The 16,821-nt window shown below is 37.7% G+C and overlaps 1 protein-coding gene across 1 annotated transcript in view; it reads left to right on the top strand.

Moving 5' to 3' along the window:
* Window positions 1–16,821, top strand: part of ptprt (protein tyrosine phosphatase receptor type T) — a 151,830-nt gene that overhangs the window by 3,121 nt on the left and 131,888 nt on the right. Inside the window, exon 2 of the mRNA XM_055221627.1 lies at window positions 16,512–16,672. Coding sequence (XP_055077602.1) covers window positions 16,512–16,672 — 161 coding nt within the window. The remainder of the gene's footprint in view (window positions 1–16,511; window positions 16,673–16,821) is intronic.

Here is a 16,821-nt window from a genome sequence, read left to right as displayed (position 1 = left end):
CAGTGGTCCAAAGTTATAACTCACTTACATTATGGACTCCGAGCATCCTAATTACTCACCCTAATGAGTTTAAAAGCACTTTTCACAACTTTCAGCAGCCAGAGAAGAGATTTGCCGTCACCCTAATGCTAAAAACAACTAGTATGTTTACCTCACTAATGCTAATCTTGTTTATCGGACAAGACACGGACACTTTGTTATAAGATGGAGACAGCACGAATCAGTCTCATTTACACCTGAAGATCTGCTTATACAATTTATCTGTACTGGGAAAAAACTAATTTTAATCAAATACATAACTACAACCTTTAGGTGCAGTTATTATAGTGTTAAGAATGCATTTGAGGACACGTTTGTAGAGGTCTAAACTACAGGGTTAGCAGGTTTTTGCGCAGTGGCTAGCCTGCAGCAGAACAATTGAATTTCTCTGCAGTAAAAAATAATGAGATGTCATTTTGGCTGGCCGGGCTTAGTAATTGCAGCCTTTGTGATTTTGCTCATTGGGACATTCAAGTTGCAATTTGGTTTTGATATGCTTGCGGGCTGAGCAGCGGACAGGATCACACTGCTAACAGTAAGGAGAGTTTGTATAGGGCCTGGAAAAGATGCATGAGGGGGAAAAAAAAGAAAATTATAAAGACCGTATACTGTCATGTCTTCTATCTTCTACCAGTGCCTTTGTATCAAATTTACAGCAAAAGATGTCAAATTGTTGGAAAATCTGCTTATTTTTCAGTTTTTTTCTTGGATAGAGTGTAAACAAATCAAATTGTTACAAAGCACAAAGGTAGTTTCCTTTGTTGAAGCCTCCATTTTGTGCACAGTGTGGAGTGGAGCTGATGGAGGGAAAGGTCAGAGGTTGCAGGTTAAATGCTACTTGAGCTGTGATTGGCGCGTCGGTGTTGATTGCATTGTGATTTGGAAGTAAGAAGAAGAAACAAAAACAGGTAACACGCACTTGAAAGGCAGTGTAGCTGATTTCTACTGTCTTAAAAACATGAAAAAAAGTTGATTTTAAAAGGTTTGCAGGGGTCCACAGTTATTCATCGACCATCTACCCATCTCATTATTCACCAGTATGAGTTTATTAAAAAAACTTTCAGAGATCAGAGAGGAGTTTTGCTATTATGCTAATACTAACATCAACTAGCATGCTAACGGCATACTTCCTGATTAGTAACTCTACTGTTGGTATAATTGGTACACTGCAGATAGAAAAATGGGCAGCAGTTGCTCAGTTAGCAGATTGTTTGACCACTGATCCAAAGTTTGGCATTTCGAATCCCGCTCTCGACCTAAAAACATCATTGATAAAGCGGTCAGATCCACTGATGAACAGGTTGGTGGTGCGATGATTACTTACAGACGATTACTTAACCCTCCTTGGCCCCAGTGTCTGCGGTGCAAGAATAGGTGAGTGATCCCTTGATGTAAAGTGTTTTGAGTGCCTTGAAGGTCAAAAAGCGCTATATCAAAATGTGACCATTTACCAAAATCAGACTGCTGTGCACTGTCTACATCTCTTTCAAAAGCAGTTTTATACATCTCATCGCAGCCTGTCTTTTTTCAAAGATTCAGTACTTTTGGATCAGCTCCCGGCTCTTCTGGCTAACAAATGCTCTTTATTTATTTTCTTTCTGAGCAACAACAAAAATAGGCAATTTTGTGTTGTCAAACTAAAATATATAGTTCATTTTAAACAGTTTGCAGTGGTCCAGAGTTATTCCTCACTTATTTTATGCATTCTGAGCATCCTAATTATTCATTCTTGACTTTATAAACACTTTTCACAACTTTGAGAAGCTAGAGCGGAGTTTTTGCCATCGTGCTGAAATCAACTAGCATGCTAACTGCACACTTACTGATTCTCGGACATTCAAACTCCTAATAATTCGATGCAGACAGTACACAGTGGACTTATTTTGAGCTCAAACGCTGCTTATACAATGTATCTGTACGGGACATATTTTGCTCAAATACATGGAAAAACATTGGGTACAGATCCTTTAAAAATACGGTCATACATAAATGGACATAGCTAACCTGCTAGCCATCAGTGAGCCTTGTCATTTTGGTCTTAAAATGTTCCTATTAACCCTCCTGGTATTTTTTTTTCTCACTATTGTGTCTGTAAATCCCCATATAAACATTAATAACAGACAAATTAGACTCTGATCCAAATTCGCTAGCCTCGATGAGCTTCATTTGACTGGAGCCGTATGTTATGGCCGACGTCGCAATCACTCAGTCCACTTCTTTGTACAATCTATGGTTTGGACCAACAGGATATGAGCTTTAATTTAACTTTGAAAAAATGCAGTGAGTGTCAGTCTCTTTGACAGTTAACCGGTTCTCTATGCTCCAGAGAAGAGAGGGAAATATCTGCAGACAGAGGGATGGTGTGATTGGCCAAATGATTGTGACAGGAGCAGATAGAGCTGTCAGCTACAGACAGGAGATAAGAGTAGAGAGCGGGGACTGTACATAAAATACCAGAGATACAGTGGAATCATTTATATAATTTAAATGTGCACTGCGTAGCTTTTCTGGTTGAGGGTCTGCCACCAACTTGTTTCCATGGAGTTTTTATTGCTTTGGCTCAAATATTTTTCATTAAACTGATCTTGCATTTATACAGTTACAGGTGTTTTTATTTCCTTACAAAAACAAAAAACAAAACATGAATTCCTGGTGAGGTCAGGGTCATTTCTCCACAGATCGGACCTGTAACTTGGCTTGGAGGTGCCTCGTGCTTTTTTACACAACATCTCCAAGCAAGTAGTAGTGTACCCTTCAGCAGAAAAGTTACATAGTGCACCTAAATTTTTGTTTTGTAAGTATAAAAGAAGAAATACATAGCTTATCTCATTTTTTTTTTTACATTTTCTACACCTTAATCAGTCTGAATCATGCTTAATAAACTATTTGTTCATGATTTATTAAAGGTGCATGATTTGACTTTGTTAGTGGAGGGGTCAGTACCCACTTGCCTTGTATGGAGATGCTATTACTTGCCTGGAATGTTTCACAGTTTAGCATTAAACATCCATTTCCATGAAGAAAAGTATGTGGCTCCTATAGACTGTATGAAGAAGTGGACTAAGTGAGTGTGACGTTACCCATAGCGTTCAGCTCCAGTCAAATAAGATAAGATCAGATATGCCTTTATTAGTCCCACAGCGGGGAAATTCCAGTATTGCACCGCACAGTTAAAGAACAGAAGGAAAATGATACATGCAATAAAACAAGATAATAGATAAATAGCTTAAAATAATAACAAAAAAATAGACTTAAAAATAAACTAAAAATAGACTCTAATGTAACATGTAAATGAAGCCAAATTGGAGCTGAATTCTATATTTAGAATTCTGATTGTGAGTATCATAGCAACCAAAGAGCCAATCTGGAGCGAGGCTGTTGAAGGTACCGCCCCTTCCCGTCCAAATCTCTGGTTCAGCAGGGGGCGGGCATTTAGTAGGAGCGACCTCAGGGAAAGAAGGCACCTTATTGGTCTGTTATTAAGGTTCATATCATGATTTACAGACAAAATAGCACTGATCATTTAGAGCGGGTCAATACGAACATTTTAACCAAAATGACGAGCCTGACAGCAGCAGTTACGTAGAGAGGGGCCACGGTTTTTCAATAGAAAATGAATTGGAGCCAGAGTCAATGGAGCCGGAAGCCCACCCGTGCTCACTTCCTATTTGGAACGGCTAGCAGGTTAGCTATGCCCATTTATATGTACAGTCTATGGTGACGCTGCAAGACCAAGTTACCGTCAGATCTGAGGAAAGGTGACCCCGAAATTCTTGTTTTTCATGTCCATATCACACAGGGAATAAAACTAGAGATTTTTACAGTTGGCAGAATGATCCTGTCAATTAATTTTTCATAAATGACTGATCATAGTATTTAGGTCACTCGCTCCCTAATTTTTTTCTTTTTTTTTTAAATTTTTCTAAGAGTTTAACATCGTTCTTGAATTCTGTGAACCCAGATAGAATTGGATTTATGAGCGCAGTTCAAAACTTAAGTTCAAATCAGGTGGGATTAGGAATGCTGAAATATGCAAATATGAATCAATAATGAATAAATGTTAGAAAAGTTTTGCAGATACTGCGTTTTCTCTGATGGTTTGAGCGAAAGTCAACAAGTCTTCAAGTCTTTTTTTATAAAGCAGTTCAACTAAAGCTTCACAAGTCACATTTTAGACTCATTATAGGGAAATGGTTGTCGAGCTTTCCAAACAAATTACGTTGCATATCATTAAATTGTTTATATAGAGATTTTCCACTTTCAAGACAATCAAAGCGCTTTACATCAAGGAACCACTCACCCATTCACACATATTCATACACCAAGGACAAGCTGGAGGGATTATGTCTCTAAGCTGGCCTGGGAATGCCACTACAGGAGCTGGAGGACGTATCTGGGGTGAGGGAAGTCTGGGAGTCCCTGCTTAGACTGCTGCTTCCACGACCTGGCCCTGGATAAGCAGAAATAAATGGATGGATGTTTTGTCCGCTGATCCGAAAGTTGGTTCAAATCCCGCTCTCAACATAAACATTGTGTGTGAATGGGTGAGTGATTCCTTGGTGTAAAGCGCTTTGAGAGCCTTGAAGGTGGAAAAGTACTATATAAAAATTTGATTATTTATTTATTTAGTTATTTTTGTTCCCTTCACTTACTGTAAAAAACCTGTAACTATAAGCCCACTGAACTCGCTCTTAACCAAAATCTGCCTGTCAAAACTTGTAATTTTGATGTTGTGTCCCATTATACAACCCTCACTGTCTGATTGTCTATATCATTCTGTGTTGGTAAATTGTAATTTTCTGCTTGTCTGAACACATTTAATCCTGTATGAGGGCATCATCTGGCTCAGTATGTAGACTAAGCTTTAGTCATGTGGCGTATGTGAACAGCCATGTCTGAATGTATTATTTATATAAGGCTGTATTCTGAAATATGTATACAACTGCTGCACTTTGCACTTATGTAAAATAAAAGTTAGCCCTGTCGCAATAACATGTATTAAAGTGCGAGATGATAAACGATGATGTTGAAACCAAACTATAAAGTAGAACTATCCACCACAAAGTATTCTTAATGTATAAAATGGTTAAAAAGTCGATATAGTGATTATTTTGACAGGCCTCTTATTTGAGTAAAGGTTTTGGTTAGTCTTTCCAGTGTGCATAAGTCTACATTTAACAAAATCTTAATAAAACATTTGCATTTCTTGTGCCATTCCTTCAGATCTTGCATTTTGGTAGAAACAATCTGTAAAATAGTCAGTTTCGCTGGTTTATTTTCCGCTGCATAACAATTTGGGGAAAATTGAAACAGTTGATTTCTGAAGTTGCTGACTAAACTTACTCACTGCATGAAAAACAAACTGGCAAAATCCATTCTTAAAGACTGTTTCTGATTTTTACTATGTATAAAACGAGAATAACAGAACTAGCTCATTTTAAACAGTTTACAGCATTCCATAGTTATACCTCACAATCCACATTCTAATTACTCACTGCGATGAGTTTACAAGTGCTTTTCACAACTTTCAGAGACCAGAGCGGAGTTTTGGTAACAACAACCAGCATGCTAACAGCGCTCTTCCTGATTCATGGATGGTTAAACAGCAGTGACAACCTGTCCAGGTTCCGGAAGTAAATTTTCCATTCATCTTTTCCATAGACTTTTGGAAAATTCAAAGGCATTTCGTAGGCTAACTAGCTACGTGCTAACTGATATCCATAACGTGGTTGTTTTAAGTCCAAAAAGGCCATTTAAAATGCAAGAGTCTGCAAAATGTTCTAATTACTTTGCGGTTTATATCATTTCAGAAAAAAAAATAAATAAATAAAATTGTAGGTCTTGTAGTTAGTTACAAATGTGATTATCTGCGAGCAAGCTTTCAAACATTTTATTTATTTATTGTATTATTATTATAATTATTAATTATTATTATTATTATTATTATTTTATGTATTTATTTATTTATTTATTTCGGAGCATCTATGAAAAAAATGAATGAGACGTTTTGTTCACTGTTGAGCTCCAGATAGTACACAACAGTCAAATTTTGATCCTAGCAGCCTTTACAGCACATCTACACTGGGGCAAGTCCAGTTTTGCTCAACTACACAGAGATACAGCCGCTTTAATTAAGTCGAATTATCCTTATTGCGGGCTATATCTGCTTTGTTGTCACACATCCGTCACTGTATGCATAAAACACCATTCGCTAATCGCTAATTACTCACGCTGAGCTGTTCTGTAAACACTGGAATCACAGCTAACAGCTATTATTAACAATTCACTATCAATATTCCATGTGCCTGTGTTTTCAGCCTGTGGCATTGTGAAAGGCTGTAATTACACAGAATGCTTTAGCGGTCTCCACGGCCACCACAAATCACTCACTCTGTGCATATACAGAAGCAAGTGGGAGAAGTATGTTGTGGGATTTGAACCGGCAACCTTAGATTATAAAATGACTATGTACAATAGAAACTGGTTAAGATATAAGTAGTTGGGAAGTTTGGCTGATTTAAATTAAAATTATACAAAAAAAAATGCTTTAGGGTTGAACTCAGTCTGCTGTGTGCTGTCTGCATCTAATTATAAAGCATTAAAACCAGGAAGTTCACTGTTAGCATGCTGGTTGTTGTACTGGGAATGCATTAAGGTTATTAGGAGTAACTTGGACCGATGCAAACTGTTTAAAATGAACCACTTCTGTTTTTTAAGACAGTAAAAATCAAGTACAGCACTTTTAAATGCTCCATGTAAATAAATACAGAGACACTGCCACATCCTCATATCATCATAAGGCTAACCACTCTGCCACATCCTCATTCAACTCCCATTTTATGTTTCTCTCTGATTCCACTGATACACGAGTCTCTGCAGCAGAAGTCACATGGTCATGGTCCATCTTCTGAAGGTCAGACCCATGACCCTGGCAGCAAAGGCTCATGGGAAGTCCTCACAGATGTACATGTACAGCGTGGGCTCAGATGTGTGATTGGTTTGAGTTAGAGCTGTGGCTGGTCGATAAGGCCAATACCTCTGTCTTTAGCAGCTCATTAGAGAAGGATTCACCTGAGGGCCTGTGTGTCACTCCTCCTCTGTTTCCTCCATTTTGTGCTCACCATGCAAACACCATTTTGTTGATTTTTAAAATGTGTTATCAGGAAGAACTCTGAATTAAAATAAGCGCAAAGGTACATCATTTTCATCTTTTTTTTCTTTCTTTCTTTTTTTTTTTTTTTTGTAGCGGCACAGAATTGTTGGGTTTCAGATGATATCACAACATTCTATAGGCCAATAATATATAATACCAATGAGGGCAGCTAAAACAAATACTGTTAAAATACTGATTTTCTTTGTAATACAGTGAGTTCTTGGGTCTAGTCATTAATAGACATGACCAGGTTCAACATTTGTGAATTTACCTTTTGGATATTTCATGGCAGAGTACAATGTAATCAATAGGAAAATCTGATTCCTTTCCCCATCTGGGACTGTGACATCATATTCTCGAATCTGAAAACTAATAGTCTTTGAGTTTACATCCTATAGGCAAACACTTCAAGTACCGTATTTTCCGCACTATAAGGCGCACCTAAAAGCCTTTAATTTTCTCAAAAAACCCACAGTGCGCCTTATAATCCGTTGTGCCTTATATATGGATCAATATTGGTCAATTATGACACCCGTAGTCAGGAGGCGTCGCCGAAGTAATAGCGGTAATAACCCTTTAAGGACTGAGCACACTATGGGCCAGTATAGCTCACCTAGACCTAGACTTTTATTCTTTTTTTAGCCATAAAAATCATGTTAAACGAAGTATCAGAATTTACTGCATTTTTTCACACAACTACTTCTATTTTACACATCCATCCATATTTTTTCTTTTACGCATCGAATAAATGACTGGGAAAATCCCCGCAGCGCCTGCGCTCTCATTCGTGACCTTCAAGGGACAACAGAGGCAGATTACTGTAATGACGGTAAAATATTTAGATAGCCCCGTGTCTCCGCTTTGAGACGCCATTTGAATTTACATGAGAGCACGACTGGGCGCGGAGTTACGCTGCTGGAAAGTCTGCAACCGCGCTCTATCGGCGATGATAGGATCCGACGCTATTGGGATAACGGGGAGACAGCGCCAGGCGACATACGCCACAATCTGCCAATGGATTGCGGATGCCTGGGCTGATATATCAGTCTGAACTGTGGTCCGAGCTTTCACGAAGGCAGGAATTGTCACTGAACTGTTCAGACAATATATATATGAAAACTGTTTTAAAATAGGCTATTCATTGAAGGTGAGCCTTATATTCCGATGCGCCTTATAGTGCGGAAAATACCGTAGGTGATCAGCTGACGAACTTTTGAAAAAAACGTACTGATTAAATAGACAGCAATTTAAACCACAGAATTCTGACATGTCCTCCAGAACTTTGCCCATATAATTTGTCAAAAGCATCGAAAATCAGATAGTAATTGATCCAAAAACTAGTATCGAAACTAGATATTCATTTGAGCAGGTATCGATACTAAAAAAGTTGCATTCACACTTTCCTGAATAGCTTTAGAAAGATCTTGAGCTGTATCTGGACAAGTATAAGACCACGTAGACTAGTATACGTCCATGGACCACTATGAAACATACCTGGACGACTCAGGGATTACACAGATATAAGACATAGTTATATAAAAGAAAGTACTAAGATTTAATGCTGAAAATCACATTCTATCATCTAAATGGTATCAGACTCAGCACTGAGTATCGAGTCTATTCCTTATCATCAAAATTGAGTTGACAACAGTGCTATATGTGCTAGATCTTTATCTCTGAAACCCATGAATAGGTTGCGTTCACGTTCTTTTGCTGATGTCATTATTTCAGACTGCCAGGGGCCTGTATATAACTCTGAGAAATTCTTCCGCTTTTGAAAGAAATATCCAAAGTTATGATCCCCAGTGTTGAACCTTATCAGCGTTTGTTTGGGATTAGCTCCACAAACTTGTCATATTAATCTTATGGCTTACAAAGCCGTTTTTGCAGACAACGATCTCGTCTTTGGGGTTTTGCCTGACAATACAAAGCCATGAAATAAATAAATAAATAAATAAATAAATAAAACTCTCATTTGTTTACTGTAAAACATTGTTGTGAACCACCCTGTGACACCAAAGGGCAGACTATTTAATCAGCCTATGTTAAAGTGCCATTACTGAGGCTCTGACCCCCAGCACTGAATACAAACTCATTTATTTGTGTATGATTTGTAAATGTCATCTTTCCCTCTCTTCACAAATCCAGTTACGGTCCACTCCCCCCTCTCTCAGACACCAAACCATTAGACCCACATCTAGTTTCAACACGAGACTGGACAAAAAGCTTTTAAGCAATCACAACTAATTCGTTTTGCTGTATTCCCACAAATGGTGCAAGCGCTTGGTCTGACTGCTGATGTGCGAGAGCTGAGGCCGGAGAATTGGCTTTTCAAAGTTCTGTAATGCATTCGTTTACATGGGAGGGCATGTTTCAATTTATTTACGCCGAACACAAAAGCCAAGAGGTGACGACATTTTGTGGAAAGAGGAAGTGAAAAGTCCAGTTAAGGAGTCATTGCTAACACATTACATATTTAGATCACCATGACACCTTTTATTGTTTTGAAATAGTGTATTTGCAGAAAACAGCATATTTAAATGTTGAAAGAGTTTCACTTTCATTTTTGAGGCCTATTCCCCCTTCAGAGTTGCCTGGCACATGCAGAATGATATGTCTCTGTATTTTTTATACACATTGATATCAGTCTGGTCCCCACACCTTTTATTGTTTCTCAATCCTGACCAAACCGATGACCAGACTCGCGGTGCTGACTAGTGCATTGAATCTGGTTTGTGAAGTTACTGCTGACCGTAAGGAGGGTTTAAATAGGGCCTGGGAGAGATTGCTTGATTACTCAAAGATGCATGGATCACATATAAAACAATTCCATTCATGATTTTGACATAATGATATCATTATACCATTAATAACATTGTAAAAAGCTCTAAAAAGTTGATTTTGTGTAATACCCTCCCTTTAATTTACAAAAAAAGGAATAATAATAAAATAATAAATAATAAATAAATAATAATAGAAAGAGGAAAAAAAGATATAATTATGTTTAGACAGTTTTGTTAGATTGAAATTATAAATGAAATGGTTGTCGTCTCACAGCACATAAAAATCTCCATAGTTACAGTAGCACTAACAATGTTTCCTATTATTAAAGGACATTATAGTGGCCCCTGTAGTACAAAAACAAGCTGAACAAGAACATTTATAATACAGTGATACTTTTGGTTATGCTATATACAGAGACGTATGTAACCTGCTATAAGTGATTTTTTTCACAAATAGAGGCAAAAAGTAACATTTGTGTATTTAACATAAAAGATATTCAAATGAGTATAAACCTGTCTGACTTTATACAATATTTATTTTACTCTTGGATATATTGACATCATTCCTAGGTAAATATATTATGTATTATATGTACATCCAAAATTCTCTCAGAAGAAAGTTTTGTGTCTAGCATGTCTAAAAAAAAAATCTCTCTTACCAAAATATATGCATTATCCACATTTTTACATTTAATCACACACACTCATGCTTTACTAACAGAAACTCTTATTTCCACAATAATAAATGGCTGGAGCTGTCCGGTGCTGAAGTCCCTCTGAAATCACAGTGGCTTGCAGCAGTGGAGCTGTCCAGTGCTGAAACACAGAATATAGGGCTGATTTATGGCTTGCGACCTGGATTGATTCCTCATGATACCACATTTTATTTGCCATAAGTCACTGTCAGAAGCTCCTATTACAGCAGCTTGACTAGAGCCGAAAAGTGGGTCACCAAGATTTCATTTGGGTCAGTAAAATATTTTCAGAAATGTGCTAATTTTAAGGTAGGTTTAGAAATGTACAACTCTTTTCTTTTTTTTTTTTTTTTTTTTTTTTTTTGTTAAAGCAACTAAAGAGTGTTTTCTGAATTCAGCCTAAATATGCAGGATTTCTAAAATCTTAAAAATAGTAGTGGACTATGTTTTAGTGAAATGGGTCGTCTAACCTGTCATGAACTTTCGGCTCAAATGTATGCGTTTGACTACACAACCCTCTGTCACATATATAAGCACAACAATACATAAATAATCAAAACTGCTGTAAACGGCCCATTTGTGAAGGATTTATGCAGTGCGGCGTGACCTAGAATCAACAATAACCTCCACCTGAGCCCCATCCAACAGACACTCTATACAAAAACAAATGCTTCGAATGCTGTCAAAAATACACTTAACCCCCATTGTGATAATGCGGAGCTAAAGTGGACACAAGCAGACAGGTGTACAAAACTGGAAAGAGAATTCAAACTGAGTGCAAGTCCAGCTGAGCAGAACCAAGCAGGCCATGAAGAGGCAGATTAATGTGCGTGTGGGGGGGTGGGGAGTCAGTATTTAGCACATTGTAGGGACTAAAATCTGTATACGCACTCGATTCATGGGGACCTGCCTAGTGATGTGAAAGAGTCAGCTCTTTTAATGGGTTCATTAAAGAGGAGGTGTTATGCAAAATCAACATTTTATATGTCATATACAGTTGAAACATACACTATATAAAAATACACATATGCTTTTTTTCCCCATTGTCTGACATGAAATCAGACTAAACTTTTCCTGTTTTAGGTCAGTTAGGATTAACACGATTATTTGTATTTGCTAAATGCCAGAATATTGAGAGCCACATTTATCTGTTCAAACAATTATACACAAGTATAAACACAATGGGAATGTCCAGCCATCATATCGCTCTGAAAGGATGAGTCTTATTGATGAACGTACTTTGGTCTGAAATGTGCATAAGAGCCCAAGAACAAATGCAAAAGACTTTATGAAGATGTAGGCTGAAGCAGATAATAGTGTGTCATTATCCACAGTGAAATGAATACTGTACCGACATGGACTAAAAGGCCACTCTGCCACGAAGAAGCCATTACTCCAAAAGAAAAATGAAAAAGCTAGATTACAGTTTGCAAATACACATAGGGACAAAGACCTTAATTTTTGGAGACATGTCCTGTGGTTTGACAAAACTAAATTGGTCATAATGAGCACCGTTACGTTCTCAGGTTTGCAAGCTTCCCCCTTTTTCCTCCAAACACCATCCCAACTGTGAAATACAGGGGTGGCAGCATCATGAGAGGTTATTTTGCTGCAGGATGGACTGGTGCACTTCACAAAATAGATGGCATCATGAGGGAAGAAGTTTATGTGGAAATACTGAAGCAACATCTCAAGACATCAGCCAGGAAGTTAAATCTAAGGCGTAAATGAGTATTCGAAATGGACAATGTCCGGGAGCGTAGTGGTTACAAAGTGACTTTAGGATGACAATGTCAGTGTTTTGGAGTGACCATCATAAAGCCCTGAGCTCAATCCTATTGAAAATTTATGTGCAGACCTAAAAAGGCATGTGCGAGCAAGGCAACCTACAAACTTGGCTCAGTTACAGCAGTTCTGTCAGGAGGAATGGGCCAAAATTCTTGCCAACTATTGTGAGAAGCTTGTGGAAGGAAATCCAAAATGTTTGACCCAAGTCATACAGTTTAAAGGGAATGGTACCAAATACTAATGAAATGTATGTAAACTTCTGACTTCAAAGAAAGTAATGAAACATTGTCAACACAAGTGAGAACTTTTTGCACAACATATTTGGCCTCATAATAATAGTTGTTTTGGTTTTTTTTATACTAGTGCAATGTTTTATTTAGATAATGCATAATTTCAAAGAGCAGACACACTCCCAGTTTCACTTTGAACAATTAAAAAAAAAAAATCTTAGCCTTGTCATTTCATTCTATGATTACTTTGTCACATTGGCCTCTGACATTTAAACAATGATAAAATTCACTCAAATTCACTGGTGACGTGTCTTGCCCATGGACACACAACTAATCTGCACTGGTTGAAGCTGGAATCGGACAAAAAAACTTTATGATACTCCTATGTAATGTGCAATACCACTTAGTAACACATAGTAACACTTTATATTGACCCATCTTTCACACCTCCTAGTCCTGTGAAGCTGAGGGCACACTTACACTCAGCCTCCAGCTGTGAGGTCCGTTACATGTGAAAACAGAAAACACACACAGACACGTTCACTGACATCAGAATAACTGGGACATCTCATCGCTCCAGCACAACACCACACGGGACCCGCCGCTTTCACTCGTACTACTGAGATTTGAGTGTTGTTTTTCCAAAAGCTGTCGACATCAAAACCATAGAAAGGCCTCAGTGGGATTCACAGCAAGATGCTACTGGGGTGCCTTTGAGCAAAGCACTTTTACTCCCTGCTGTTCAGCTGCAGATGCATACCGCTGAAGAGCCAAACTTAAAAATAACAGAAAGTCTCCAGTAGTACTTCAAAGAGGTTAATTTGGTCTTCAAAAATTGCACAACAACATTTAGTCTAGTGATAATCTGTGTTCATGTAACAATATAGGCCTACTTGAGAAAATATAACTGTCCCTGTTGTCAAGTATAGAAAGGTCTCATTTTACATTTAATTTGTGCTGAAATGTCTATGTGATTGTGCTGAATCCTATAAATATTTTATTTTACAAGGTTTACAACGAAACAAAACACAAAATCAGATTTGTCCGAAAAGCTTGCCTGGCCAATCTCTCTGTATTTTTTATACAAAAGGATATTAGTCTGGTGCCCAGCCCCTCCGTCGCGCCTTGAGCCGGAACCAAACATGATCGTACAGTTTCAGTGACGCATGTGAGCGCACTGGTCACCCATCATTTTGAATACAATTACATTCATCTCGCCCCTCAGATTAATCTGTGATGTGGCTCAGTCCCCTGTGATATTTTTTCCTTTCTTTTTTTCCTTGTGAGAAGCTGTATTTGTTTTGCTATGGGTGAACCATGTGTGTCCCGGATTGGCTTATCTACCTGTCAATCATGCCCATCTGAACTCGGAGAGATGCACATGTGACCACCCTCACATCTTTGTATTGCATCTAAGTATTGAAGAAGTGTGTACTCAAGTGTGTATTTTGGATCCTAGGGAACCGAAAAGCATCTCTAGAGGAAAACCACAAGCATACTTATTGTTTTTGTGCAGTCAGACATTTTAAAACAGCATTGTTCAAAACTATGGAGCTGTGAAAAAAAAACCAAAAAAACAAAACAAAATAAATGCTAACAGTGTTTTGAATGCAGAAGAATAAAGATTATTCAAACTGGATTGAGTGGGTAAAGAAAACAATTATGACATGTATAAAGACTCTTAAATGTCAATTATGCATAGTTTGTCCCCTTTAATCAATGAATATATTATGTCGCCATCTAGCGGCCAAAAGCAGCTATATTGAAAGTAGCACATGTTGCATTTTGCTCTGGTTGTGGGTAGGTTTTGGCAAACATGATATGTACGTTAATGATAGGTAGATCTACACAATATTGTTTTGTCTTTAGTGCTAGTTTGTATATTTAGGTTGAGTTTTTTAGTCTAAAATGCGGTTTAGCTTCAGTGTAAGTAAGCCAGGCTAATGCAGCTAGCTTCACTGCAGCAGTCCAAGCTAACCACTCAACAGGTGTGTTTTCCACGTCTCTCATGCATTAAATCGATTTATTTTAAAGCTTTATAAATTAGGCAAATTTATTTTGGTGAGTTTTATTTTAGTGAAAAGAATAACCAGTGTTTAGTCATTAATGGAGCCTTTTTAGCTGATGTTTAGCTGGCTTTCTGGATAAGCTAAGGCAGGCTAACATGCTAGGGTATCTCCGCAGAGCTAAATGGAAAATGTACTTGTATTTTTGAGGCATTTTCCATGTAAATTAAATACCAAATTTGTATATCTATTGCACTCATATTGTAATATTTTACTGTGTTATTAATGTAATGCAAAATTTATTACTAAAATTGTACAGATTAACTTTAACCTACATCTTGGTTCAGTGGTGATATTAAAACACAGGCGGTATTGGTTGACATTGATTACATTTCACTTTGGATGCCTAAATGCACACGGTGTAACTTCTTTTTCTTCTAATGAGTCTCTTGTCTCTGTGGAGATATAATTCTCTTGAGTGGAATGTTATTAAATGCAGATTATGTTGCATTGATTTATTTACTTTTGTTTCAATGGTTTGAAAAAAAAAAAAAAGCACTGTGGATTATGTTTTGATCACTTTTTATGTACCCCAGCAACTATCATGCATTCTCCAATTACTACTATTCTACTAGTAAAATAATGCTACAATAGAATGCCATTTTCAACATTAAAATTTTATATCAGTGTAATACCTCAGTTGTCCAGTTTAGGGATGGGACAATATTAAAATTTAGACTCATGATCATTTTGACCAAAATAATCACGCTTAATGATATTATCACAGTAATTATTAAACCAGTATGGCAGTAAGGCAGTATGTCCTCATACGTGGACACCAGGACCTTGTAGAGAAAAAAATGTATTGTGGCCTAGACAACCCAAAGTGTCTTGTTCACATATGTGAACGCCAGGTCCTAGGAGGTTATAAGTATTCAGGTTAATTTGTGATTGTTTTTAAAACCATGCACTGCTGTTAGCAAGCTGTGCAATCAGCTGTGAAAAATGCTGTTCCTAGCCTAGCGATAGCAAAGTCGTCACAAACACGGATTGATACAAATCCAAACTAACACATACTACATTCAGTACTTTATTTCACACGGTATGTTACTTACGTTGGATATTTTCGGCTCAAGTTTGTCAAACAATGCAGGATAGTTGCCTCATAAATGTGCATGTAAGTTGCTTGTGTTTGCCCTCAGAGCCATATCTTTTTTTTGGCAGGCTCTGCAGATTGGTGGCTCATCTTGTCTTCTTGGTTTTCAAATCCATAATGATTCCTCACATCCGACTTCACCTTCTTGTGTGGAGGATATAAATGTGCGCCATCACTGGGATCCACATCCACTGCTTGCCCACTAGCCATGACAGTGACTGACGGTGATAAAGAACCATTCTCAATTCAGAATAGGCACAGAAGCTAACAAGTTTCATTGCTATGACAGAGGCCCCCCTCATGGACAAACACCAGCACTAACATCTAAACATTATACTGAAACCAGAAACATGAGGCAGTCTGGTGCTCAAGATCTATTCAGCTATTCAGATATTCAAGAAAGGTTAATTTCTGCCCTGTAAATGTGCCTTTTTTAGTATCAATACTTGCTCAAATGAGTATGAGGTTTTAACACTAGATTAATATCTGATTTTCAGTACTTTTGAGAACTACTAACTACAACTTCAACTTAACTATTAATTCTACTTCTACTACTTTTTCTCTCCACAGACTTGTAACTTGGTCTTGTCTCCATGGAGATAAAAGTTTAATGCCGTACTACACTACACTGCACTAACTTCAGTTCTGTATCTCTTTTCAGGCTCCTACATGGTGGTGAATGCTTCGGGCCGTGCCTCAGGACAGAAGGCTCACCTGTACATGCCCACGCTAAAGGAGAATGACACCCACTGCATCGACTTCCTGTACTCTCTGTCATCACGGGACGGGGCTAGTCCTGGGACACTCAACGTTTATGTCAAGGTCTGTGTACATTTGTTTTAGTTTATATTTAATCCTATAGTGTATAAGAAGATCCAATCCTATAATATCCCATTTGGATGTAGACAAGATCATAAGTTAATGCTGACCCTGTTATTATTTGGACTTTGGACTACATTTTTAAATGTGTT

Source organism: Periophthalmus magnuspinnatus, chromosome 5 (assembly GCF_009829125.3).
Source record: "Periophthalmus magnuspinnatus isolate fPerMag1 chromosome 5, fPerMag1.2.pri, whole genome shotgun sequence".
NCBI classification, from domain to species: domain Eukaryota; kingdom Metazoa; phylum Chordata; class Actinopteri; order Gobiiformes; family Gobiidae; genus Periophthalmus; species Periophthalmus magnuspinnatus.
Note: the sequence above shows the minus strand (reverse complement) of the source record. Positions and strands in the feature narration are given on the sequence as shown.